Here is a 26774-nt window from a genome sequence, read left to right as displayed (position 1 = left end):
CTTTAACTTTAAACTTAAGCCCCAATGATAAAGTAAACAATCTTTAAGATTACCACTGCTGTAACACATGAAGAAGCCCAGTCATATGATGTATGTACATACATATCTACCTTCAAGCACCGATTAGTCCACAAACAGTTTGGTTGGGAAAACACATGACATTGGCATGTCTGCCTGGGAATCTGACAAGGCGATTCGACCTTCAGAATGCGACTTTTCTGACTTTTCACGGGTGTGCGTGAGTAAGAAAACCACCACAGCGAGCCATGGGAAAACTGCACCACCACCAACACACCTACAATCACCATCGCCGCAAAGATCGCGTGCCGTTCAACCACAATTACGCGATTTACTAGTTTTTGGCATTTGTATGTGGCCAAAACCGCTCACTCACCGCTTCCGTTTGGGTAAAATCATTCACGTTCGTCTCGAAGTTCCACTGGGCAGCCACATTGGCGGTACACTCCAGTGATCCCTTCTGATCCGACTCCACTAGCAGGATGCGCAGCTTCTCCAGCTCCTGCTGATAGCGACGATCCTGCTGATATCGCTGACGTTCCAAGTAGCCCTGATTTAGATTGAAACGATCCTGGTTCGAAAGGAAGGGATTCTCGAAGCGATTGCGATTGTTGATGCCCACGAATTCCACATTCGGATTATTATTGTAGTTGTACTGATCGTTGGGATTGAAGTTACGCTCTCCTTGGGAGGAGTAGGGCACATCCGAATAGCGTCCATTGGGATTGGCATCGTTGCCGTAGTTACGTTCGGTGGTACTGGAAATGGGTCCGTAGTTGTGGTTGGAAAACCTGGCCCCACTGAAGGGTGAATCACTAAAGTTCACGCGGGGCGTGGGATAGCCATAGCCGATCCTCATCCGTTCGTCATCCGTCTGGCCAAACTGCAATCGGAATTTCAATGAGTTATGACTGAGAAACTTTCATTCCACAAGGATTGTTTTTAAATAGAAATCGCCATTTTATGTGTAGTGTTGGAATAGTAAATTCCTGGTTTTAAACAGACTTTCAAGTGAAAGATGTGCCACACCCACCCTAAAGTCGTCGAGTCCGTCGTCGGTGTTGCCACCTCCTCCTGCATCGGAGTAAGGTGGTCCGTAGCGCTGATCGCGATCCCGATCCGCTCGAAGCTGGGCCGGAGTGGTGGCCACATTCGGGGTGTATCCATTGTAGAAGACCTCGGGCTGAGGTGTGGGCAGATTCAGCTGAGGATTGGCCGAACTCAAAGTCAGGCTGAGGCTGAGGCAAAGACAGCCAAGAAGCGAAACACTGTGCATTGCGTTTATCTTAAGATCTATATTCCACACTGCCAAGGTCGCCGTTGACAGCTTAGTTATTAACTCTTTCACAAGCAATTAAATAATTTAATTGCCAGTAACTGGCAGTGTATTTGGCCCACACGATCACAGAATTCTATGGATATTTCGTTATATATATGTAAGATTCTTGGGCAGGGGAAAGAACTTGTATCTTTCCGTTTTCACTTTCACTTAACAAGCACAATATCCACAATTTCTGGTACCGCCTACGTAGCGTCCGGTGTCACGTCTAAAACTCTACTGACTAGACAGTAAGAATGCTTTTCGAAATTACTTGCCACTTTTTTTCAACTCGAAAATGAATTCAAATTTGTACGCTGTCGCTGCCGCCGTTGCAGTTGACGTCGCCGCCAACTTCTCTATATATTTTGTATATATTCGTGTGAGATAATCGCAATTAGCACTGCCAACGACAACAACTACAATCGCATCTTCCATAAACCTGGGAACAACAATGAGTCGGAACAGCCATTTGTGTGAGTGAGTGGGGTATGTAAATGTTTTTGCCATGCATGTTGGCCATTTCAAGGGAGCAAGAGTGTAAGGGTGCCCCCACATCGTACATGTATCTAGGTATATTCGTGTACTTATCAGGCGAAAAGCTCAACCGCATAATAATAGTCGGCTGTGGGAAAGTAAACGACATTTGAGCTAACTGCCCCAAGCTCACTCGAAATGAGTTAGAAGTTAAAACATCAGCTCAGATATTGAGAAAAACTAAGATACGTGCTTTAAATTCCAAAATTCTTGTGCTAAAATTAAGTTTATTAACTAATAATAGCTAAGCCCTCTTATGATACAGTTACACCACTAAACAGGAATAATTTCAAATAAATTTAATTTGCTTATAGAAGTATCTTGATCAAATTATTTAATATAAACAAATCAATGACCCAGCATAAGTAGACCCATGCAAAGTCATTGCCGTTAAACTGTTTGTTTAGCTTAGAGCTTCGATTAAGCTCGACTTGCATTAGACTAACTCACTAGCATCCACCCGCATTTGTGGCGTTTTTATTGCTGCTCTTGACCCAGAGAAATGTGGCAAGTGTTTTGAGTCATACCGGCAAGTACTGAAAACAGGTGTATCTAACGTGCTGCAGCAAATGCGTTCCACCTGTAGCTCCAACTAGCGAAGAGAGCAAATCACCGGTAAATGAGCAGAATTTAATGACTTCTGACGCCCGAGATGCTTTGCATTTGTTTAACAACCCATTAAACTAATAGTTATACTGCTTCCATATCAGCTTAGATTTATCACTTTTCTTTGCCTTTATATCTTAAAAACCTAGTGAAATTATTCGTATATAAATAGTTTCAGAACTAGTCATTTAACTTGAGCTTAAAAATTCTATTTGAGTGTACTTTTCATTAGAATGCATGTGATGGAGATCTGAATTTGTACACCCTCGCTTGAGGAATTTCAATTTCTACACACGATCTTGACCCGACGGCATGTAAAAAACTTGTGACTCATGTCAGGTGAAAATCGAGATGATATATGGGCAGGGAACTATCCCCAAAGATGTTAAGTCGGGGGAGCATGACTCTTCACCCCGATGAATTGAATGACTGATGCCTTGATTGTCTGATTATCTGCTGACATACAAATGAGAATGCATATATTGTATATTATATATTAATGTGTTCGGGGAGAGGTGTGTGATTCAGGCAGTAATTAGATTGGGATCTGCGAAGTCGCTATCTGTCTCGGATATGAGCTCATAAATATTAGACACTTTATGATGTGGTTGGCTGGCTCGGTTTTCTACCTGGAACTGATACCTCCAAAACAAAAAAAAAGAAACCATATTTTTTGGGCCAAAAGCTAATTACCAGTCAAGGTCGGCCAGGGTTTTATTACCACTTGGCTATATCCAGATCGAATATAGTACAAGTTCTGGACAGCTAAGAACCGTGGGAAAATAGCGCCAAGTGCCTGTAAATCATTAATTTACACGAGTGAATAGTTTATGACGCACACCAAGCACGTACTGCAAATACGTTTTATTTTTATTTTCGCCAATAGTTATTTGCATGGTTTTAATAAGTGGCTATTGAGTGAAGAGCCCAGCGCGTCATTATAATCAAGTGCATTTTAATTACAGGGCGCGCTTATGTTTTGCATTTGGCTTAGATTATTTCCGCTTATTTTAAGTAAACAACACGTTAATCATCATCAAGAAGACGCTGACTGATTGAGAACAAATGCAAACCCAACGAACTGTGACTCTACATCCCAAACTCACTTCCCATTGGTAATTCAAGGATTTTAGAATAATATCGCATTTCACAAGGACTATGCAGATTATTTTTCTCAATACCCCTATAGTCCAAGCACAAATTTTCACATTAATTTTATTGTTTCGTCAAAAATCCGCTAATAGCTATCATTGTGGCTGGAACTACTGCCAAATCCTTCATGATCTGCGCGATTCTCGTGCGGATCGGGCTTGATATGAAAGTTGGCATAGCCATAGCGATCGCGCTCCCGCTGCGAACTGAACTCCACCTTCTCGATGCTGGACAGCGGACTGCCCGTCGTCCGGAGCCACTCCTTCATCACATCCATCTCGGCGGGACGACCCTCGATGTAACCCTTCACGGTGCCCCTGCTGGAGTTCATGCACCAGCCGCGGAGACCCAGTATCTTGGCCTTTCGCAGGGCGTGGCGCCGGAAGTTGACGCCCTGCACCCGACCAAATACCTCGAACTCGCAGGAATGGACATTCTGGTTCGCCATTTCGAAGAAGTCTCTACTTTCGTTTCCCAAGATAGGGAAATTCTGGGACTTTTGACGAAATCAAATGGGGTCCAAATTTGATTTAATCTACATTTGCGTTACACATTTTGAACAAAAACGAAAAGAATATAACACAGGCTAGCAAATTTAAAAAACATACACAAGTTTCTTATTAACCGCCATTCCAATTTGACACTCATATAAATAGAGACTTCTACATTTTGTCTACATTCGTAAAAATATTCATTATTTGCCTTTTAATTGTGGCATACTTTTAGGTAGTTGAAACCAATTTATCCATAAACAGGTTTTATTACTATACAATACCTTAAAACCAAAGACACTAGAATAACTAATTAAAAATAACTAAATTATTCTAGTGTCTTTGCTTAAAAGAGTAATTTATCTAATTTTTCTATATACGCACGTATATTTTATCTTTTAGCATATCATTATTTTTCCGATGATGAAATGCAAAGAGTTCATTTTCATATACAACTTGTTGGAAGTTTTATATAAGACTGTACTAAATGCCTTTCCATTATTATCTGTTTTTATTTAAATAATTTACTAGTGATTAAATTTCCAAAATATTCCCAGCACTGGATAAATAATAAAACTTATGTCCAGCCCACTTCCAGGTTGTTTTCTTGATTCTGGTGTTGCAACCAGTCTTGCAGAGGTTGAAAGTAGGTGAGCAGTCCATCTATGCTGATCTCAGGCTCACCAAGAAGAACCTTTAGCACCTCCCTATAGTGAACCGAAGATCCCAGGGACATGGCGCGTTTTAGAATCTCTCCAATGCCTCGCTGATCGGATAAGTCACACAAGTCCAGGGGTTTCCTGGGATTGCCCATTTCAAACTGACCAGTTATGGTGCAGAAGTGTTTCAATAGTTGGAACTGCACGACAATGCTCAGAAAGTTGCTGAAAACCATCATCATTTTATATTCATATTTCACTATATACTATTTAATATTTGTACCTGGCATACTGGTCATCTACCTCCATGAGAAGCTTGGCCGGCACATCGAACTGTTCATTGGTTCGTTTCGTTGGGGCAGCAGCTCCGGTATAATGTTCTGTAAACCTCCAATAGGCCTCATTATCATCCGCCTTAATGTGTCCTGCAAGGACCTCAACTCTGTAGCGATCTAGTACATAGAAGACGGGTAGCAGGAACACAACCCTCAATCCCTGAATATACAAGCGATTCAAACGGGCGGGCAGCTCCTTCCACTTGTTATCCCTCAGCACTCCCAGTTTTCTAAGGAATCGCGGTGAACTGGCTGCCATGGAGAAACACTTCCCGATGGCATCACTGAAATTGGGAAAGGGCTCCTCTTGGAGCAAAGTTGGTTGAATCGAGGCAGCTCGATAGTATTGCAAATCCGACTGAGCCTCAAACATATTGAAGAAACGCTCCTCGTCGTTCAGTGGGCAGTAGGTGAAGTTCGTCCTTGGTAGAGCATAGTATCGCCAGGCTTTGTGCCAGCAGCGATCATCATCATCGGAGGATACTTTCTGGGCATATGTCCAAAGTGAGCTAAAGTGATAAATAGAATTAAAACTGTGAGATATCTGATCGAATAACTTACTTCTCCAACTGCGGAAAACCCAGAGCTCTGAAGTACTCGGCCACATTCCAGAAAACCCTTTGAGTGGTGCTCAATCCTCGACGGTGCATCTCCTGGGTAATATTGGCCAACCCGATCTCCGGCGACGGCAAATCCACATACCATTCGGCCTGAACACGCCGGAACGCATTTCCAATGAAGACCTCTGCCAAATGCTGGGGATAGGGTCTGTTCCTAGGCACCAAGTTCTCCCCATGCATCTTCCTCAGTGATCCCCTGACATGGGCATGAAACTGAAGAAACAGCGGTCTCAAGCCATGCATTATCTTATCCAGCAGAGTCATGGTCTCCTGGCCGTTCAGTTCCAGGGATCGAAACCAATAGTCCTCGCCACGAGGATACCCATTCAGCTGGGCGGTCTTCTTGTACAGATCCATAAAGTCAACAAACTGAGATCTGGTGGCCAAGCCCGTGCGGCTGCGCCACTCGAACCAGTAATATTCGATCTCGTCTAGATCTCGGCTTCCTTGAACTATGGACTGAACGTCGGGTATGAGTCTTAGAGTGCAGTTCCCCGGCTGTTTGTAGGCACACAGCTTGACATTGTGGTAATTATCGCTCATGCTGGAGGCCAATGCGTAAACCAGCTTCAAATCTCTGCCACTCAGTGCCTCATAGCCCAATTGGGGGATTTTCCCCAGAAGCCTCCGCTGTTGGGAGTCACCCAATCCCAAACGCTTGAACTTGGCCTTGCGGGTCGTTAGGGTCCGCACATACTTTATAAGCTTATCATCGGTGACCTCGATCTCCAGGAGAGCCACCAAATCATTCGGACCGCGCAGCTCATTCAACAACTGTGCCAAAACAGCCTGATCATAAATAACTGCCAGTTGCTGATTGGTCTCGTTCAGAAATCTTTCCAATGTGGCATCAGGCGGAGATACAGCCTGGGTTAATCCCACCAGGAGCTGAAACAGCAGGATCTTAGGAAAGTGCGAAAGATTACCCTGTCAATTTGGCTCACCAAAACCGCAAGTATCTGCATATTCCCACACTTTCTACTAAACTCACTTTCGCAACTCAATTTATTAGCTCATTGAAATTCCCGACACTTTTGGTCAACGTTCTGCGCCGGCGCAGCTCTCGAAGTCAACTGACTTGGGCCGACGACAATCCATGAATCCATGGCCAGTGGAGTGAGTCCGGTGGCTAACTGAGCGCCCAGTTGGCCATTTGTAATTATAATGTGTTCCACTTAGAGAATACAACCACGACTTCACTTGGCAATATCTACAACTTGTTTACTGAGACAATTATGTTCAGCACTTTGTTTTTGGACGGCGGATTTCATATATCATGAACATTTACTTACAGAACCATGAAATTACCTGTTTCTATCATAGAGTTAAGTGCAATGTAGCTTTAGAAGTTTAAGTTTAAGGCCTACCTGTTTGTATCATAAATAAAATATAAAAGTCTTAAATTAAAGCCCAAGTAATTTGTTATAAGCAAGTATAAAATTTATAGTTAAGATATTGTTAAACTTTATTGAGCAATGAACTGTGTAAAAACACTAAAATCATTTGATTTATGATGACACGCATTCTGAAATTAAAAAACTCACATTTAGACATGACATCCTTCAATTTCAAGAACTCGGCAACTTACTATTTGAAGTAGTCCAGCCGATGTGGACATTGTTCTTGATGTTCTCCGCCTCCAACCAAACGCGCAGTGGCTCAAAGTATTCGGCGATGGCCTTTCCGGACATGATGCGCTCGCCGTTGAAGGCCTCCAGTGCATCGGGCCAGGGCTTCGAGGCGCCCATGGACAGCATGTTGCTATAGGATTATCAAAAACATAAACTCAGCTAATTTATATTATATATTTATATCCCAAAACTTACTGGAATGCAGCACCAGCTGCAGCACTTCCGTAGATATCGCAGTTATCCAGAGGCAGCTCCACATTGTTGGGATCATATTGGCCAGCCTTGATGCAGGCGGACTTGTAGAACTGGAACTGAATGATGAAGGAGACCAAGTATCTGCAAGATATGACCAAAATAAGTCAGATATTCTCGAGTTAGTTAGCAGGTACCCACCTCAGATACTCGACATCGGCGGAAATGTGATACTTGGCCGGGGCATCAAAGTCCTTTTCGCTTCGCACAACTGGTGGTTCAATGCCGGAGTACTCGTCCCTCAACTTCCAGAAGGCACAGTTCCAGTTGGCCTTGTCGACCTCACCGCGGAACAGCGACCAGCGATACTTGTCCATGGTGAAGGCGAAGGGCAGGAAAACGATCTTGTCCAGGGCGGTGAGGAAGAGCTGGTTGATGCGGGCCTCGTCATCGCGCACATAGTCCTTCAGCAGGCCAATTTTCTCGAGATGTTTGGGTGTCGATACGGACAGGGAGAGCACATCGCCGACGGCTTCGTGGAAACCGGGATTAGCACCAGTGCGATAGACGAAGGGTTGGTGTTGATACTGCAGGAAATACTGAATGTGTCCCAGTTCGTGATGCACGGTGAAGAGCTGATCCTGTGTAACCCGGGTGCACTGCTTGATGCGCACATCGTCGGTGAGATAAAAGTCCCAGGCGCTGGCATGGCAAACCAGATCGCGGCCATCGGTGGGCTTCTCAATGATTGACTTGTCCCAGAAGTCCCTGAAATATACAATCATTAATAAATAGACATTCAACTAATCTTATATATTGAGTACTTACTGTGGCAGCTTGGTAAGATTCATAGACGTGAAGAAGTCGTCGCCCATTTGGAACATTTTGAGTGGTGTGTAGCCCTGCTTTTCCATCTCAGCGCTCACATCCACCAGGGGCTTCTCCGGGAAGGGGGATACGATGTCCGCAATCTCTGACCACTGCTGCGCCCACATGTTGCCCAAAAGGTGCATGGGAATGGGTCCTGTCTCGGAGACCACCGCGTCACCATAGTGTTTCCTCAGGCGGTAGCGCACATAGCCATGGATCTGCTGGTAAAGCGGACGAATATCCGCGAAGATGTCCTCCAGCTGCTGCTCGAAGGTGTCGTCCTCGTACTCATCCAACCAGGCCTCGGCACCGGAGGTGAAGTCTGGAAGCAAAAAATTACATTTTCATATAAACCAGTACTCTAATTCACTTAAAAAAAATTAATTTGTTTATATCGTAATTATATTCATTACTAGAATGACAAAAAGCACTGAAATTATAACGTTTTGCTGGCTAAAATTACATTAACTAAAATCTAATCTACAAAAGCTATTTTTTGCAAGCTAATGGATTTTGTGACAAATTACACCGTAAGTAAAAACTCACGCCTCTCGTTTTATAGTAGTAAAAATATTTTAAAACACATTAAAGTGCTAGGATCTCTTTATCCTTAATTATCCTTGATTATGTTTTTTCACTGAATAAACCCATTTCTGGAACATCTTTTGTTGTTGAAAGACTTATTCAATCGCCTTAATAAATCATTTAAAATTGCAATTATTTTTCTACTTACTATTCAGTTTGGCTGCCTTGGTGTTGAGCTCCACGTAGCGTTCGAATTGGGATCGCACGGCGGTTCCGGCCTTGTCGTAGAACTCGCGCCAGTAGTAGGCGAGCTCCTCGTGGTCACGGCTCTTGCTGATGACCTCCTCGATCTCCGGGTCGAGGGCTAGGTCGCACTTGGTGCTGTCCTTGTAGTCGCACACCTTGACCTTGGCGAAATTCGACTCCATGGCGGAGAGAGTGTCCAGCAGCTCGGCATAGTCGGCTTCGGGTAGAGCGGCATAGCCCAGTTTGGTCAGAGCCTTGAACTGGCGCTTGAGATCCTCCGACTGGTACGAGCGCCATTGGAACTTGGTGGTGTCACTGGCCACCTCCTTCATGAACTTGGCCAGCTCGGCGGATATCTCATTCTTCTTCTTTTCGTTCTCGTCGGTGATGTTGGAACCATAGGCCCAGGAGGCCTCGGTTTCCACATTGGTTCGCTTGGCCAGCTCCTTGTTCAGATTCTCTAGATACTCCTTGGCCTGTATCTCCTCCTTGACCAGCGCTTGGGTTACCGCCAAAGTAGCTAGCAGGGCTAGCAGGAACAGTCTCATGTTGATCAACTACTTTCTCGCCTGGAAATTATAGTAAGCATTTTGAATTTGAATTTCGATTACACACGATCCAGTTCTGTTTTATATTGTTATGTCAACTCGATGACGTATCTGATGAGGAGAACGCTCTCGCGTAATTGATTAAAGTGTCGCATTTTCGGATGACTCTGGGGTCAGATCGAAACGCTTTATACTATATATCAGTATGTATCTCAAGTGATTGCCCACAATATTGATAATACTCTGGAACTCACTTCAACTGAACAAGCCGACCAATAAGATAAGATACTCGTTATGATTGTTCTTTTCAATCTGTTACAAAATCAATTTTCAGAAGAGAGAACTTTCAGGTAATCAATTATATGGTGTTTTGCTTGACAAACTACGACTTTTATTTTATCTAACATCTATATGCATAGAAAATATTGTAAATGCAACCTAGGCAAATAACAGGTGCTTTTGCTACATAGAAAGTATTAAATAAACTAACAATTTATGGTCATAGATCGTAAATAACATCGATTAGATCGACTAACCACCGCAGAAGTGTTTCAGATATTTCTTGAATTTATGACCATGTCCACCGAAATGACTGTGGAAAACACAATAGATCCGTGGTGTGTAGTGCACGATTCCGATAAGATTATCAAGGGATTATAGTGACTGGTAAAATTGAACATTTATAGTAAATATTAAAAAGGTACTAATCGCGGAACAGTTCGCTAAGTAATTATGTCATAAAAGTAATTGTTAACGATCCCAATTAAAGGCTACTAAAGGCTATTTGAAAATCCGTTAATTGCGCTAAAGCGAATGACTTGTTTCAAGTTCTCAAAATTCGAATCCGAAAGAGAAACTTACGTTCTGTCCGACGATATTTCCCAACGGATCGAACGTGACCAGTTCGCCAGCGATCTGAACTAAAACTGAGAGCGCTGGAGTAAGATTGCGTGAGTTTTATAGCCAAGAGCAGAGGAACTGCCCGAGAATCGCCCGGCAATAATGCACTGGGAAAAAAAGATAGGCATACAATAATATGTTCGTGCTTGATCTGGAAACACAGTTGTTACTATATTTTGTTCACTGTTTCCCTCAAGCCAATTTGGTCTGATATTGAAATTATGCTAGGCATTTTATGGTATTTCACACTTATCAAATTCATTCGGACTAATCTCTTGAGACATAAGAGCAGACGATAAAAAATATAAATATATTTAAAATATAAAAAATGAGTAATTAGCTATGAAATTGCAAATCATATAAAACTTTTAAGCACTTTTTAAAGAAATAATATTATAAAATGCTACATATTGTGAAACGAAAAATGAAATAAATTATTAATGTATGGTTCTTACAAATAAAGTATGATAAGTGGAATTTTTTAGAGTGACTTGGGCTATCTGTCCCTCGACGTGCCCAACGCTAATCGAGTGACCAAACGACTTGATGTCGCCGAGAGAAATGGTCGATAAACTCGAGCATTATTTATTTTTAATGCGAGATCGGCTTAGTCGCGGCTGAGGTTTCCAATCCGTCTGGGGTTCTCGGCCAGGTAGGCGCAAAGATAAGCCGACGTTTGGAAGATCATTAATATGCCTGACACATTTCCTCACATTTGGCAAATATTATTGAAGACGCCACGAAAAAAAGACTAAGTCAATAAAAGGTGATAAAACTTGCGATGAAAATAAACTAATGGGCACTTATCTCTCTTTGGGTACAGCAAAAAAAACATAAGTTGGCGGCCATTGCACCTTTCCACACACTAATTATTTGCTAAATATTGTAACTCTTACCTTTTTCTTTTTTTCATTTATATGTGACCCAAAAAAATTCATGCAAGAGAATCGCTAAAGTCAACTTAACTTGCGATCTGGACAATATTTTAGTATAAGAAGTATTCATTTTGATTCCATTTTTACTTCATTGTAAATTACATACTACATACAAAACTTAGACCCTTTTTACAGTCGGAAAGTAAAATGTAGAATATATTCGAATAACCCGCCGATGGTAGAACAATCGATACCTAACTTAGTCGACAGCGCGTTTTCCAGCACTGAAATGACTGAAGCGAAACGGCACTGCATGATGCTACTTAGGCATTGAAATCAACCAAATTATACGACATGAGTCAAATTTTACCTAACACACTCCACATATTGTTGCCTGAAATTCAGCAACCATTCTTCCAGCCCATCTAAATTACCCGCCAAAAAACATCGTACATTGCATGCTGAGCATTGCGGACTGCGCAGTCTGACCGTGCATGCGCCATCTTGTTGTTTAACAAAGGAAGAGCGACAACGTGAAATTTGCAGAACGACACACCAAACAGAGCCACTAAATCCGCATAAAAGGTAATGCAAATCGTGCAGGTAAACAGTTGATGGACGCCATTCGATTCTACCTGAGTGCAGCTGACAAAAGTGCATATTATTATCGCGGCGCAGCAGCGCATCGCATCGTTTTTATTTCGCAATCGCAGTTGCTGCAGTATCGAAAATACCAGAGCAGAGAAAAGCAAAAGGCAAAGGCAAAAAGCATCTGTGTGTGTGTTCGATTGATTATTCAATAAAACGAAACTACGCAATGCGCATGTGTTTGTGTGCGTCACCAGTTGAAACAAAAACAATACAATAACAACAATAAAGTACGCTTTTTTATTTCGAAAACATTCGTCAGCAAAAAAACAAGAGTCAAGAAATAGCTGGAAAACTCAAGCATCTAGTGGGTGTTTACTGTAGCTCCTCAGTTGGCAGCTGTGTTTCTCAGAATTCTCATATGATATGATTGGTAATTTGTATGTTTCAGTACCTCGAACTATGGAGGTTACACTCAGCTCGGGCGGATCATCGAACGCCTCCAGCGAGTGCGCCATGGACGGCGGGACGAATCGCTGTCGCGGCTTGGAGACCAACAATGGAACCTGCGTCCTCAGCCAGGAGGTAAAGGATCTGTACAGGTAAGTTGGCCACGTGGCGAGTGCTACAGGTGGACTATTATAAATCGTGTCAAATCATCCATACAGGTCCCTCTACACCGCCTCTAAGCAACTGGACGATGCCAAGAGGAATGTGCAAACGGTGGGGCAGCTATTCCAGCACGAAATCGAAGAGAAACGCTCGCTACTGGTGCAGCTGTGCAAGCAGATCATCTTTAAGGACTACCAATCGGTGGGCAAGAAGGTGCGCGAGGTGATGTGGCGACGTGGATACTACGAGTTCATTGCATTCGTGAAGAAGAACTGGCACAAGCAGTGCCAGGATGCGGACACGGCCCAGGAGAACATGCAGAAGCTGGAGCGATTCCTCTGCGCTGGCATCTTCAACTACAAACGATTGTCGGCACGCATGGAAGAGATCTATGATCTGGATCTGAAGTATTTGATTGATTTCTCCATAATCAGTGATGGCTACATAAGCGACATGATCGGAGACACCATGGAGTCATCGCATTCGGGCACCCACGCGGTGGACAAGAGTCTGGAGGCCGTGTCCTTTGCCCTCGACACCATACACTCATCGCTGCTCAGTCTGGGCGATCTTCATCGCTACTTTCTAGACTTTCGCATCGACAGCAAACTAAGCATAAGCAAGGAGCAGGTGGCCAAGTACTATCTGGAGGCCTTCAAGCTTAATCCTACCATTGGCATGGCCCAGAACCAGTTGGGTACACTGCACTACGGACAGAATCATGATCTGGACTCCACTTACCACTACTTGTACTCCCTTGTGTGCATCATACCATTCGAACTGAGCGAAAATAATCTAAACAAGCTGTTCGCCAAGCACACCGAATACCTAGAGCGTATGGATCCAGAAAAAGTAGACTTCAGCATCGAGGATTTCTTTGCCCGTTTCTATCTGATTGTGGACATATTTTTCTTCGACAAAGAAGTGCCGGACTTTAACTCCCTGTGCCACTGCGTGCTGATTGATCTACGTAAGATCCTGTGCTCCCAGCAGCTGCGAGTTCCGGAGCCAAGCATCTTCAAGATTGTCTCCATTCTGTTCTTCTGCCTGTCCAAGCTAAAGATGATTAACTCGCCAAGGGTTTACTCACTGCACGCCTTTCTGGTGGCTGCCTGTTCCGATCTAATGGACGCCTGCATCGTCAGCATCGAGCAGACAATCCTGGCTCGCGCCGAAGACAACGAGCGCTTCCAGGCGGAGTACGAGGAACGCTTTCAGGAGTTCGATACTGTGGTGCGCAAGTCCCGGAATGAGTACAAGAACTGGCTAGCTGCAGTAGGCGAATGTGAGCGCAAGGACAAGAAGTTGATGCCACGCCCGCACTCTCTAAAAGATTGCAGTTCGGATTCGCGGGACAGCCAGCACTCGGGCGAGGAGGCAAAGACCCAGGAGGCTGCTGACGTCGACAAGATCGGTGAGGCCGTTTCCACGCGCTCCAGTGACGAGGCCAAGGAGTCCGACCTTAAGACCCCGCTCTCCTGCAAGAGCAAGCGACGAGGAATGCGTCTTCGTCGCCGGCGCCGCAAGATCGCCCAGTCGGACGACAGCTCCTGCTATGACAGCGAAAGCGAACTGGACACAGACTTTTACAGCGACGAGGAGGATTACACAGATCTGAGTTCAAACTTTGACACCGATTTCAGCGACATTGATGCAGCTGATCCTGGGGAGCCATGCGGCGAGGAGCACTATGCAGCAGGTGAGTCTTTGAATACAAATTTCTATCTAAGCAAAAAAAAACCTTTTAAATCTTTTTTCTAAAATTTGTCGAATCCTTACAGCTAATTACAGCAAAAAGGAGCGCAAATCTGGCGGCGGCAGAGGAGGCGGTGGCTTGGTGTACTCCGACAACGAAGACGTTGTTATTGAGGAGGAGAAAATCGTGTATCCCAACGAAGTTGAGCGTAGGTCCAACTCACAGGAGGCGGACTCGGAGGAGTTGTTGCGCAGCTTTGAGGTACTGCAGCTGAACTTTAAGAGCGCAGATGATGCTCAAAGCAAGCCATTGGAAGGCGTGGCGGTGGCACAACCGCCCGTCAGCTTTTCAGAGCCACCAAAGAAGCTGATTTATCGCAACAAGTACACCAAGATCAATCCCAACATAGTCATTGACTGTCTGCACAATGAACCGACCATTAGAGCCCTGAAAGTGCTTTTTGACTGGCTGCGCGTCAACCCGGAGATACTCATCGGCTGCTACCACTCGAATCCGGAGTTTGTGCACAAGATCATGAAGCTTCTCAACTACTGCAACATCGACATCTTCACCAGGAAGGTTTACTTCGAGCGCGACCTTCTGACCACCGCCAACGTGCGCGATTCCCTGGTCGAGTTATTTGATGTGCGGGCTAACGTTCCGCTCACCGAGGACTTTGCTTTCAAGAACTTTGACATCTTCCAGATCCCCCAGATTACACTGGACTGGGAGACCAGTATCCGGGAGCGTGTCACTCCCCAGGAAGAGTCCATTCTCCGTATTTTCAAGATGGTCGACTTTGGCTTTTTCATTTGCAAGCAGAAGAAGTTTAACTACAGATTCTGCGTCAAGACGCGTCGTTTCACCGAGACCCAAAAGAAGAAACAGCGCGAGGAGAAGAAGGGAGGCGGATCACGTCGCCGCGAGCGTCGTACCGCTCCGAAGACCAACCGAACAAAGCGGAACGAAGGACGCACACGTCGCTACTCCGATCGCAAGAACGGCATTGTCCGCAAGAGCTACACCAGTAACGAGGAAAAGGACACCGTGGAGGAGTGCCGCAAGATGCCGCGCAAGGGTTACCTAAGGAATCGCAATGCCGAGAAGGCGGCTGCTGCTATAACCAGTGCCACGGGAACCTCTTTCGCCGGCGGAACCTCCGCCTCCACAACCACAAACAGTGTCATCGAGAAACTGAATTTGCAGTCCAGCTCGGGCGCCGACGAAGAGCGCTCGGAGGCCAAGTCGAAGAAGTGTGAGCTCATGGGCAAGCTGTGGCTGCAAAGCGAGGTGGAGACTTTGGAGGAGGAGCTGCGGGACAGTCCCGCTCATGTGGTGATGTCCCCATTTGTGGTGGTCGATTCAAAGGCATTGACCGAATACAATGGCATAGTCAAGTCGCTGGTGAGGACCAAGAAGTGCATTGTCCTCATTCCAAATGCAGGTGAGTGCGCGTACCTCCGTGTGGATTGATAAGTTTGACATCGAGTCAACGAAGTGGAAAGTAACAATGACATAGAATGACGCCTTTAGAACTTCAAAATTTAAATAATCTATCAACAAGTTTATTACTTCGTGGTATTCCCTGAAATCCAATGAACTTTTATAGTAGAAAAGATTAGATTCTTAACACTTTTGATATGACGGTAGCACATTTAATTTGCCAGTTGTTTTGCTTTCCAATTGTTTTTATAGTTAAGTATATCCACAATCAAGAATGTACTTAACCTGTACCCAAGGAGAAAGACCCCATGCTAATCGATTATCATTTCCCATTTAGTGCTCAATGAGTTGGATGACTTGAAGAAACGCAGCGAGAATGTGCGCCATGTCATCCGTTGGCTGGAGCAGGAGTTTAAGCAGGGCAATAGGCACTTGCGTGCGCAGCGCGATAACGAAAGTCAGCCGCTTTCCCTACTGAAGATATCACGCAAGATGGGTGAGTTTAGCAAATATTTATCGCACGAGAATGTGCCAGCTAATGGTGTTGTTTTTTTTTTATTGCTACCCACAGATCGTGACGCCTCGGTTTTCCTTCAAATTGCCCAGTTCTGCAATCACCTGGTGGCCAACCATGCCGATCCGCACGTCAGCGAACTGAAGAAGAGCGTCGTCACGTACTTGTCCGGCGATAATTTGCACGAGAAGAACCGCCAGCAACAGAACTTCAGCTACACCGGCATCCTTGACTCGATACCCGTACGCTATGCCCAGATCCAGAGCTTCTACGCAAAATTTAAGGCCAACAAAAAATGAACGGGCCCAAGTGGAGCGGCAACGGTAGCGGGCGCTAAGGCGGCAAAGGCAACTGCAGACCAAATGCAATGCGAGCTAATAAGGGTGCGAGCGTGTTCTCTCTGTACAACCACAAATCGACATGGAGTTCCAAAGTTAACGATGGCCGTGGACGACGGCAAAACCAAACCAGCAATCGCTGCTGCAGCCTCGGTTGTGGCCGTGTTTTCCCCAAAAAAAAACTGAAACTGAAATTGTTACCATCAGCGGGAGCAAGATTCCGCCAGCCTAGTCTGTGCAGCAGCAGCATTGCGTGGAATTTGCTTGTTGTGTTTAGACCAAACTAAAACAAAATACCAATCAAAATCGTTCACTTTCAACTCGATGGCTACAATGATGACGACCTCCCAGCAAATGTTAAATGGACAATGGCAAACGCACAATCATCAACAGAAAATCAGAAGAAAAAAATCGTAAAAAAAATATCAATCAATCGAACAACTTTTCAAGACCTGAGCGGTCCACGGACAGAAGATCTTCGTGGAGCAGCTATTTGATGTTGGGAGAGCGGGATGACGGCGACCAGGACGGATCGACCTTCTAATCGGTTATTTGCTTGATGTACCATTTCGTATTCAAGATTTCGCATTTCCTGCGTCGGGCTGGACTTTGGATCCAAACACTCTTCATCTTTCCTGCAGTTGTGTTTCGTTCTCGGTTTGGCAGACAGAGTTTATTTAAATTTTCACGCTTCTGACTAGGCAATCCGCGTGATCCTCTTCGCAAAAACAAAGTATATGATATATATATAACAAACTTACATTTTAATGCAATCCCAACTAAAGTCTCTCTTGTGGTTCACCAATGCAATTTCCCATTAAAGAATAAAGGAAAGTGCCGCTCATATGTAAACAAAATTCTACGTCATTCTAAATGTTTCCGAAATTGAAAGTTATGTTACATTTTGTTTGAATAATAAAGCGCCCAACCACAAAAATGTTGTTTTAATAGGGTTTTCTTTAAAACAGCTTTTGGTTGACTTATCAGAACTGGAAACACGGGAAATTTAATGGTATAAATTTTTCACATTCCTCGTGAAATAAAAAGCACACAGTTTAAAATGTTTAATAGATTTTTATTGAAGGGTTTTTCTTTTGTTGTTTTTTTTTTGTGGTTTTTGTGTGCTACTTTTCCTTCCAATTAGATTGAGTTTGTCACGTTTTGTGGTTTGTAATTCGTACAAATAGCGTACACAATACATAGGGGTGTATACATATAGTAATATTTAGATTGATTTATAACTATCTTGTATAATAGTTTTGAAATACTTTCAATTAAATTTTTGTCTACCCAGATTCCATACAATCAGAATCCAATTTTTCCGCAGCATAATATCTAAAACGAGTTATTTTTGTTTGGAATTTATATAGCAAAGAATTTTGTGATTTTGGTTCTGCATAAGCTACATTTTGGGCGTGTTCATTTGTTTAAACCGATTATCAAGCAATTTCAACTATGTATGTATATAATATATATATGTTCGTGTATATTGTTTAGCATAAGTTTGTTTTTGGCTTTAATCTTAGATTCATTTCGTTTATACGTATATTTTGCATCAGCTTTTATCTATTGTTTAGGTTGTATAAGTATGTTTTTTTGTTACGTGAAGTCTTTTGCAATCTGCTGATGGTTGTCGAAAGTTACAATAGTTACTAAATAATTGTTTTGCAAACGATTTAAAAACCTGCACACTATTAAAAAAAACAATAATAATAGTTTCACGTAATACGAAAATAATAAATTATACACTTGAGATTACAACAAGGCTGTACAGGTTTCCATGGCTTAAGAACTAAACAAACTAAAAGGAAACATAAATAAAACTTGTGAATTTCCATTCAACACTTGCCAAATAATAATAATATTAAACATTTGCACAACATTCCTAAAACCTAAACACTCTAAACGCTATACATTTTTTACGCTCGAATTTAAACTAAGTCCGTCATGAACAACAAAAACTAATGAAAATTCACGTTTTTCTTATTTCAATTTTAACTAATTCAGATCACACCCGACACCGACTTCTCGTACGGAGTGCCCAACGTGTCGCGTCTCCTAGGCAAAGTGCCACTGGCCGTCAGAGGAGCCGCCTCTGGGCAGCCCAGTCCCTCGAGCAGCTCCACCAGCGCCGTCGTGTCCTCGACATTGTATTGGGGAGCAGGAATGCCACCGTTTGTGGGCGGAGCAGGAGCCGGAATCGTTGTGCCCGCCTGCGCAGCTGCAGCGGCCTTGATCGACTTGGCGGTCGCCAGGGATTGTGCCGCTCGAGCGTAGGCCAGGCAAGTGCGACCCTCATGATCCGTGTGCTTGATGTTGGCGCCATTCTGGAAGGAGCAATACGTACTTATTAACAACTGATTCATTTGATTTGATTTCCAGTTAACTTACCCATATGAGCAGCTGTGCTATAGCTAGATTGCCTATGGCACAGCAGGTGAGTCTTTGAATACAAATTTCTATCTAAGCAAAAAAAAACCTTTTAAATCTTTTTTCTAAAATTTGTCGAATCCTTACAGCTAATTACAGCAAAAAGGAGCGCAAATCTGGCGGCGGCAGAGGAGGCGGTGGCTTGGTGTACTCCGACAACGAAGACGTTGTTATTGAGGAGGAGAAAATCGTGTATCCCAACGAAGTTGAGCGTAGGTCCAACTCACAGGAGGCGGACTCGGAGGAGTTGTTGCGCAGCTTTGAGGTACTGCAGCTGAACTTTAAGAGCGCAGATGATGCTCAAAGCAAGCCATTGGAAGGCGTGGCGGTGGCACAACCGCCCGTCAGCTTTTCAGAGCCACCAAAGAAGCTGATTTATCGCAACAAGTACACCAAGATCAATCCCAACATAGTCATTGACTGTCTGCACAATGAACCGACCATTAGAGCCCTGAAAGTGCTTTTTGACTGGCTGCGCGTCAACCCGGAGATACTCATCGGCTGCTACCACTCGAATCCGGAGTTTGTGCACAAGATCATGAAGCTTCTCAACTACTGCAACATCGACATCTTCACCAGGAAGGTTTACTTCGAGCGCGACCTTCTGACCACCGCCAACGTGCGCGATTCCCTGGTCGAGTTATTTGATGTGCGGGCTAACGTTCCGCTCACCGAGGACTTTGCTTTCAAGAACTTTGACATCTTCCAGATCCCCCAGATTACACTGGACTGGGAGACCAGTATCCGGGAGCGTGTCACTCCCCAGGAAGAGTCCATTCTCCGTATTTTCAAGATGGTCGACTTTGGCTTTTTCATTTGCAAGCAGAAGAAGTTTAACTACAGATTCTGCGTCAAGACGCGTCGTTTCACCGAGACCCAAAAGAAGAAACAGCGCGAGGAGAAGAAGGGAGGCGGATCACGTCGCCGCGAGCGTCGTACCGCTCCGAAGACCAACCGAACAAAGCGGAACGAAGGACGCACACGTCGCTACTCCGATCGCAAGAACGGCATTGTCCGCAAGAGCTACACCAGTAACGAGGAAAAGGACACCGTGGAGGAGTGCCGCAAGATGCCGCGCAAGGGTTACCTAAGGAATCGCAATGCCGAGAAGGCGGCTGCTGCTATAACCAGTGCCACGGGAACCTCTTTCGCCGGCGGAACCTCCGCCTCCACAACCACAAACAGTGTCATCGAGAAACTGAATTTGCAGTCCAGCTCGGGCGCCGACGAAGAGCGCTCGGAGGCCAAGTCGAAGAAGTGTGAGCTCATGGGCAAGCTGTGGCTGCAAAGCGAGGTGGAGACTTTGGAGGAGGAGCTGCGGGACAGTCCCGCTCATGTGGTGATGTCCCCATTTGTGGTGGTCGATTCAAAGGCATTGACCGAATACAATGGCATAGTCAAGTCGCTGGTGAGGACCAAGAAGTGCATTGTCCTCATTCCAAATGCAGGTGAGTGCGCGTACCTCCGTGTGGATTGATAAGTTTGACATCGAGTCAACGAAGTGGAAAGTAACAATGACATAGAATGACGCCTTTAGAACTTCAAAATTTAAATAATCTATCAACAAGTTTATTACTTCGTGGTATTCCCTGAAATCCAATGAACTTTTATAGTAGAAAAGATTAGATTCTTAACACTTTTGATATGACGGTAGCACATTTAATTTGCCAGTTGTTTTTATAGTATATCCACAATTAAGAATGTACTTAACCTGTACCCAAGGAGAAAGACCCCATGCTAATCGATTATCATTTCCCATTTAGTGCTCAATGAGTTGGATGACTTGAAGAAACGCAGCGAGAATGTGCGCCATGTCATCCGTTGGCTGGAGCAGGAGTTTAAGCAGGGCAATAGGCACTTGCGTGCGCAGCGCGATAACGAAAGTCAGCCGCTTTCCCTACTGAAGATATCACGCAAGATGGGTGAGTTTAGCAAATATTTATCGCACGAGAATGTGCCAGCTAATGGTGTTGTTTTTTTTTTTATTGCTACCCACAGATCGTGACGCCTCTGTATTCCTTCAAATTGCCCAGTTCTGCAATCACCTGGTATCCAACCATGCCGATCCGCACGTCAGCGAACTGAAGAAGAGCGTCGTCACGTACTTGTCCGGCGATAATTTGCACGAGAAGAACCGCCAGCAACAGAACTTCAGCTACACCGGCATCCTTGACTCGATACCCGTACGCTATGCCCAGATCCAGAGCTTCTACGCAAAATTTAAGGCCAACAAAAAATGAACGGGCCCAAGTGGAGCGGCAACGGTAGCGGGCGCTAAGGCGGCAAAGGCAACTGCAGACCAAATGCAATGCGAGCTAATAAGGGTGCGAGCGTGTTCTCTCTGTACAACCACAAATCGACATGGAGTTCCAAAGTTAACGATGGCCGTGGACGACGGCAAAACCAAACCAGCAATCGCTGCTGCAGCCTCGGTTGTGGCCGTGTTTTCCCCAAAAAAAAACTGAAACTGAAATTGTTACCATCAGCGGGAGCAAGATTCCGCCAGCCTAGTGCAGCAGCAGCATTGCGTGGAATTTGCTTGTTGTGTTTAGACCAAACTAAAACAAAATACCAATCAAAATCGTTCACTTTCAACTCGATGGCTACAATGATGACGACCTCCCAGCAAATGTTAAATGGACAATGGCAAACGCACAATCATCAACAAAAAATCAGAAGAAAAAAATCGTAAAAAAAAAAATATCAATCAATCGAACAACTTTTCAAGACCTGAGCGGTCCACGGACAGAAGATCTTCGTGGAGCAGCTATTTGATGTTGGGAGAGCGGGATGACGGCGACCAGGACGGATCGACCTTCTAATCGGTTATTTGCTTGATGTACCATTTCGTATTCAAGATTTCGCATTTCCTGCGTCGGGCTGGACTTTGGATCCAAACACTCTTGATCTTTCCTGCAGTTGTGTTTCGTTCTCGGTTTGGCAGACAGAGTTTATTTAAATTTCCACGCTTCTGACTAGGCAATCCGCGTGATCCTCTTCGCAAAAACAAAGTATATGATATATATATAACAAACTTACATTTTAATGCAGTCCCAACTAAAGTCTCTCTTGTGGTTCACCAATGCAATTTCCCATTAAAGAATAAAGGAAAGTGCCGCACATATGTAAACAAAATTCTACGTCATTCTAAATGTTTCCGAAATTGAAAGTTATGTTACATTTTGTTTGAATAATAAAGCGCCCAACCACAAAAATGTTGTTTTAATAGGGTTTTCATTAAAACAGCTTTTGGTTGACTTATCAGAACTGGAAAAACCGGAAATTTATTGGTATAAATTTTTCACATTCCTCGTGAAATAAAAAGCACACAGTTTAAAATGTTTAATAGATTTTTATTGAAGGGTTTTTCTTTTGTTGTTTTTTTTTTTTTTTTTGTGGTTTTTGTGTGCTACTTTTCCTTCCAATTAGATTGAGTTTGTCACGTTTTGTGGTTTGTAATTCGTACAAATAGCGTACACAATACATAGGGGTGTATACATATAGTAATATTTAGATTGATTTATAACTATCTTGTATAATAGTTTTGAAATACTTTCAATTAAATTTTTGTCTACCCAGATTCCATACAATCAGAATCCAATTTTTCCGCAGCATAATATCTAAAACGAGTTATTTTTGTTTGGAATTTATATAGCAAAGAATTTTGTGATTTTGGTTCTGCATAAGCTACATTTTGGGCGTGTTCATTTGTTTAAACCGATTATCAAGCAATTTCAACTATGTATGTATATAATATATATATGTTCGTGTATATTGTTTAGCATAAGTTTGTTTTTGGCTTTAATCTTAGATTCATTTCGTTTATACGTATATTTTGCATCAGCTTTTATCTATTGTTTAGGTTGTATAAGTATGTTTTTGTTACGTGAAGTCTTTTGCAATCTGCTGATGGTTGTCGAAAGTTACAATAGTTACTAAATAATTGTTTTGCAAACGATTTAAAAACCTGCACACTATTAAAAAAAACAATAATAATAGTTTCACGTAATACGAAAATAATAAATTATACACTTGAGATTACAACAAGGCTGTACAGGTTTCCATGGCTTAAGAACTAAACAAACTAAAAGGAAACATAAATAAAACTTGTGAATTTCCATTCAACACTTGCCAAATAATAATAATATTAAACATTTGCACAACATTCCTAAAACCTAAACACTCTAAACGCTATACATTTTTTACGCTCGAATTTAAACTAAGTCCGTCATGAACAACAAAAACTAATGCATTGTACAATTGTTATGAAAATTCACGTTTTTCTTATTTCAATTTTAACTAATTCAGATCACACCCGACACCGACTTCTCGTACGGAGTGCCCAACGTGTCGCGTCTCCTAGGCAAAGTGCCACTGGCCGTCAGAGGAGCAGCCTCTGGACAGCCCAGTCCCTCGAGCAGCTCCACCAGCGCCGTCGTGTCCTCGACATTGTATTGGGGAGCAGGAATGCCACCGTTTGTGGGCGGAGCAGGAGCCGGAATCGTTGTGCCCGCCTGCGCAGCTGCAGCAGCCTTGATCGACTTGGCGGTGGCCAGGGATTGTGCCGCTCGAGCGTAGGCCAGGCAGGTGCGACCCTCATGATCCGTGTGCTTGATGTTGGCGCCATTCTGGAAGGAGCAATACGTACTTATTAACAACTGATTCATTTGATTTGGTCTCCAGTTAACTTACCCATATGAGCAGCTGTGCTATAGCTAGATTGCCTATGGCACAGGCAAGCAGCAGTGGAGTTCGCACATCTCTTGCGCTGACATTCGCATTGGTCACCTCGGACGGGCAATTGGCCAAGATCGAAACGATCGACTTGATGTCCGCCCTAATCACAGCCTCGATCAACTGTTGACCCGGACTCGGGCTGGGATGCGCTGAGGATCCATTGCCCAGTGGGGTCAGGAACTCCTTGGCCTCGTACTTGCTGCGCACCCATCGCTCTTTGTCCTCGCGACTGGCCTGCGAAGTGGGCTTGACCCGCTGCCGCGTGTTCGACTCCCAAACCGAGTTGGCCAGACTGTTGCCAATGGCCAGCATCACACTGAGATGCGGGGATCTGTTGAGGAGATAAATTATATGTTAGAATTATGATAAACAGGCAAAATATCAATAAACTTACGGCCAGTCATCCAGGCCCAGAGAGCGAACCTTGGATATGTGCGAGCCCAGATTGCGATGCACACCCGAGCACTCGATGCACATGAGTACGCCCAAGTTCAAGCTAGCCCATTCAGGATCTGGAAAGAGTATAACAGAAGGTTTAGTAAATATACAAGTAACCGATTTAATGTTAAACTCACTTGGCGCTCCACAGTCGACGCAGAAGCCGTTGCCAGGAACCCGCTGACGGATGGCCAGCATGGCAGCGAGATCAGTGCTGGTGGCCTGTTTGGTCTTGCTGCTCTCGATGCTCTGCAGGCTCTTGAAGATCTCCTGCTCGACGGCCGCTACCCACTCGTCGCGTTCCTCGGAATTGGCAGCCTCGAAGTGCCACTGCTTGGAGTCCAGCGATACGATGTAGAATTCATAGCCATCGTTGTCGTCCGCCTCGTTCGCCTTGACACTGCTGCTCTTCATGCGTCGATGTCGCTTCTTCACGTTCGGCGTCTGGGCCTCCAGCTTGTTTCCCGCATTGGCCGCTTCTCCGGCGATAAAAGTCTGTGAATTTGAATTGGACATGGCTATGCCCTCGTCCCCGCTCGTCTGCTGTGAGCTGTTCGACTTCAAAGGCTCTCCACCGGCGCCAGCTGCAATGGATCCGGCTCCGAGTAGCGATAGTTTCTCGCTCAGCTTGCGCTGATTGTCCTTAGCCAGGGTGAGACAACCGATGCCATCGCTGATCGTGTTCTGAGCTCTTTGGCCATTGGCCATCAGTGAACTGGTTAGCGCACTGTTCGTGATGATGCTCTTGGAGCCACGAGGCTTCTGTCCCGGCACCTTCACGGTGACGTACTGCAGCGGAATCTCCTTTCCGTGCACATCATCCATGTAGTCGTGCAGTGAGGGATGATAGGTGAGCCTGCCGTCGTCGCACAGGGTCACGTACTTCTTCTTCCACTCCTTGTTCAAGGACTTGCTGGAGCGCTTGTACAGGTAGCCCTGTTTGATGGGTATGGAACGTCCACTGCCCAGCTCACTGCTCTTTGGCTCCTTCTCCTTGTCGGCCTTCTTTGAAGAGGAGGGGATGAAGAGGTTGGAACGTCGCCGGCTCTTGCGGCTCGTCGTGGGCGTCGAGGTGGGTGTGGGCAGCTCCTTACCCGGTGGCGGCGCCAGATCACGTGGATCGCGCAACTGCACCTGGGAGCAATCACCCTGCAGCGAGTTGGCAGCTCCGGGATTGTATTTGGTGATGTTGTTATTCTCGTTTGTGGTGGCACTGCTGGCCGCTTGCAGCGACCAAAGTTTTTGCTCCGCCTGTGCGAAATCCGCGCTCATTCGCAGTGGCAGCTGCTGCTGGCCACGTTGTCCATTGGTGGGCGCCTGGTAGGGAGCCAATCCCAGGCGATTGCCCTGCGGAGTTGTGGGTCTCGCCGGTTGCACCTGTGGTGGCAAAGGCAGGCGCTGCGAGAGGATCTTTTGACAGGCTGAAAAGGATGAAGTTACATTTGATTAGTCCTATGTGATTATCCTATTTGAGCTCGGGGTACTCACCATCCTGAAAGACACGCTCCACATTCAGGCCGTAGGTGGCGCAGGTCTCGTAGTAGGAGCAACGCTTCAAATCGCTGGCCAACTTCCTGGCACGGGTGTCGTCAATCACGCGAGGATTGCGCTCGCTGATGGCGTCTATGGAGGTAAAGGATGTAATATTAATAAATGATGTAATAATGAGTTATGTAAGAAACGAAAATGTTTATATTCTTTGTATTATATTATAGGCTATTTACCTTGCGTGCCGACCAATATCATGGGTATTTCCTGGCCATTTCGAAAATGCGCCATTTTCGTATAGTAGTTGTAGATGGTATTGAAGCTGCCCTCGTTCTCCAGGCTGAACACGAAGATTACCGCATCCACCCAGCCAGCGAACTGTAAGGGAAAAAGACGAAAAATCATATAATGAGTATAAAATGGCAAAGGGTTGGCAATTGGCAAGGGAAAGCAGAAAGCAGAAAGCTGAGAACGGAAAACAAAGAGAGTCCTGCGAAAACACGGCGCGCTTTGGGACGCGTCGAGTCCTTGACTTTGCGATGGATTCTGGGGAGGAATGACTTGGATTCGCCATCGATGGGATGGGGAGTAAACAACATGCGGCGTCTGGCGGAAGCGCGCAAAACAATGGTCATATGTATATAGCAGCTCCTTTTTGCCGAGGAGTTAGAGTTGTTTTTATTTTTCATCCTTAAATTCAGCTGGGCCGAAGGACTCAACACACACACTTGAGAAAGTCGCTAATGAAGCACTTGAAGCCTTCTTTCCACTCCACTCCACTCTGCTCCTCTCCGCTCGCCAGGCAGACGTGTGTTAAACTTTTTAATGATTTTTGTATGCCCCAAACACACATGCACACACACACACACAGAGAGTTTGGCAGGATAATGAACTTTTATATGGCATGTAAACAGGCTCTGCTGTTTCTGCGCAGGATTCCAATTGAAGGCGACGCCAGGAAATGGAG

The 26774-nt window shown here is 44.7% G+C and overlaps 7 protein-coding genes across 10 annotated transcripts in view; 2 read left to right on the top strand and 5 right to left on the bottom strand.

Moving 5' to 3' along the window:
- Nucleotides 1–1580, bottom strand: part of LOC6611222 (angiotensin-converting enzyme) — a 41069-nt gene extending 39489 nt beyond the window's left edge. Inside the window, exons 1-2 of the mRNA XM_002035742.2 lie at nt 1052–1580; nt 395–901 (exon numbers count right to left, since the gene is read on the bottom strand). Of these exons, the coding sequence (XP_002035778.1) occupies nt 395–901; nt 1052–1294 (750 nt within the window). The 5' untranslated portion in view covers nt 1295–1580. The remainder of the gene's footprint in view (nt 1–394; nt 902–1051) is intronic.
- A 2064-nt stretch (nt 1581–3644) lies between these two features.
- LOC6611221 (acylphosphatase-1) lies at nt 3645–4260 on the bottom strand. The gene has a single exon (XM_002035741.2). It carries the CDS (start codon nt 4077–4079, stop codon nt 3717–3719), a length of 363 nt encoding a protein of 120 aa, XP_002035777.1. The 5' UTR covers nt 4080–4260; the 3' UTR covers nt 3645–3716.
- Nucleotides 4261–4594: 334 nt separating this feature from the next.
- LOC6611220 (angiotensin-converting enzyme) lies at nt 4595–6914 on the bottom strand. The gene is made up of 4 exons (XM_002035740.2): nt 6681–6914; nt 5678–6624; nt 5065–5625; nt 4595–5006 (listed from the first exon to the last, which is right to left on the bottom strand). The coding sequence occupies exons 1-4, from the start codon at nt 6699–6701 to the stop codon at nt 4700–4702; spliced, it is 1836 nt and encodes a 611-aa protein (XP_002035776.1). The 5' UTR covers nt 6702–6914; the 3' UTR covers nt 4595–4699.
- Nucleotides 6915–7176: 262 nt separating this feature from the next.
- Nucleotides 7177–10705, bottom strand: LOC6611219 (angiotensin-converting enzyme). Its single transcript, XM_002035739.2, has 7 exons — nt 10610–10705; nt 9163–9769; nt 8388–8751; nt 7761–8327; nt 7563–7703; nt 7325–7497; nt 7177–7261 (listed from the first exon to the last, which is right to left on the bottom strand). Exons 2-7 carry the CDS (start codon nt 9746–9748, stop codon nt 7245–7247), a joined length of 1848 nt encoding a protein of 615 aa, XP_002035775.2. The 5' UTR covers nt 9749–9769; nt 10610–10705; the 3' UTR covers nt 7177–7244.
- A 1184-nt stretch (nt 10706–11889) lies between these two features.
- LOC6611218 (protein SMG5) lies at nt 11890–17651 on the top strand. Of its 2 annotated transcripts, none has more exons than XM_002035738.2 (6): nt 11890–12108; nt 12563–12713; nt 12780–14422; nt 14505–15863; nt 16200–16358; nt 16434–17651. In XM_002035738.2, the coding sequence occupies exons 2-6, from the start codon at nt 12574–12576 to the stop codon at nt 16673–16675; spliced, it is 3543 nt and encodes a 1180-aa protein (XP_002035774.2). In that variant the 5' UTR covers nt 11890–12108; nt 12563–12573; the 3' UTR covers nt 16676–17651. The 2 variants fall into 2 exon arrangements, with proteins under 2 accessions (XP_002035774.2, XP_032581618.1); XM_032725727.1 differs by lacking the exon at nt 11890–12108 and adding an exon at nt 12454–12478.
- Nucleotides 17652–19109: 1458 nt separating this feature from the next.
- LOC116800393 (protein SMG5-like) lies at nt 19110–22359 on the top strand. The gene is made up of 4 exons (XM_032715074.1): nt 19110–19119; nt 19183–20592; nt 20908–21066; nt 21143–22359. Exons 1-4 carry the CDS (start codon nt 19110–19112, stop codon nt 21382–21384), a joined length of 1821 nt encoding a protein of 606 aa, XP_032570965.1. The 3' UTR covers nt 21385–22359.
- A 163-nt stretch (nt 22360–22522) lies between these two features.
- The window catches only part of LOC6611217 (centaurin-gamma-1A), a 53448-nt gene continuing 49196 nt past the window's right edge, over nt 22523–26774 (bottom strand). For all 3 annotated transcript variants that reach the window (XM_032725799.1, XM_032725842.1, XM_032725891.1), the window contains 6 exons: nt 26044–26185; nt 25808–25942; nt 24457–25740; nt 24276–24393; nt 23837–24212; nt 22523–23772 (listed from right to left, as the gene is read on the bottom strand). In XM_032725799.1, the coding sequence (XP_032581690.1) occupies nt 23449–23772; nt 23837–24212; nt 24276–24393; nt 24457–25740; nt 25808–25942; nt 26044–26185 (2379 nt within the window). In that variant the 3' untranslated portion in view covers nt 22523–23448. The remainder of the gene's footprint in view (nt 23773–23836; nt 24213–24275; nt 24394–24456; nt 25741–25807; nt 25943–26043; nt 26186–26774) is intronic.

Source organism: Drosophila sechellia, chromosome 2L (assembly GCF_004382195.2).
Source record: "Drosophila sechellia strain sech25 chromosome 2L, ASM438219v1, whole genome shotgun sequence".
Taxonomy (NCBI): domain Eukaryota; kingdom Metazoa; phylum Arthropoda; class Insecta; order Diptera; family Drosophilidae; genus Drosophila; species Drosophila sechellia.
This window is presented reverse-complemented; position numbering and strand designations above follow the sequence as displayed.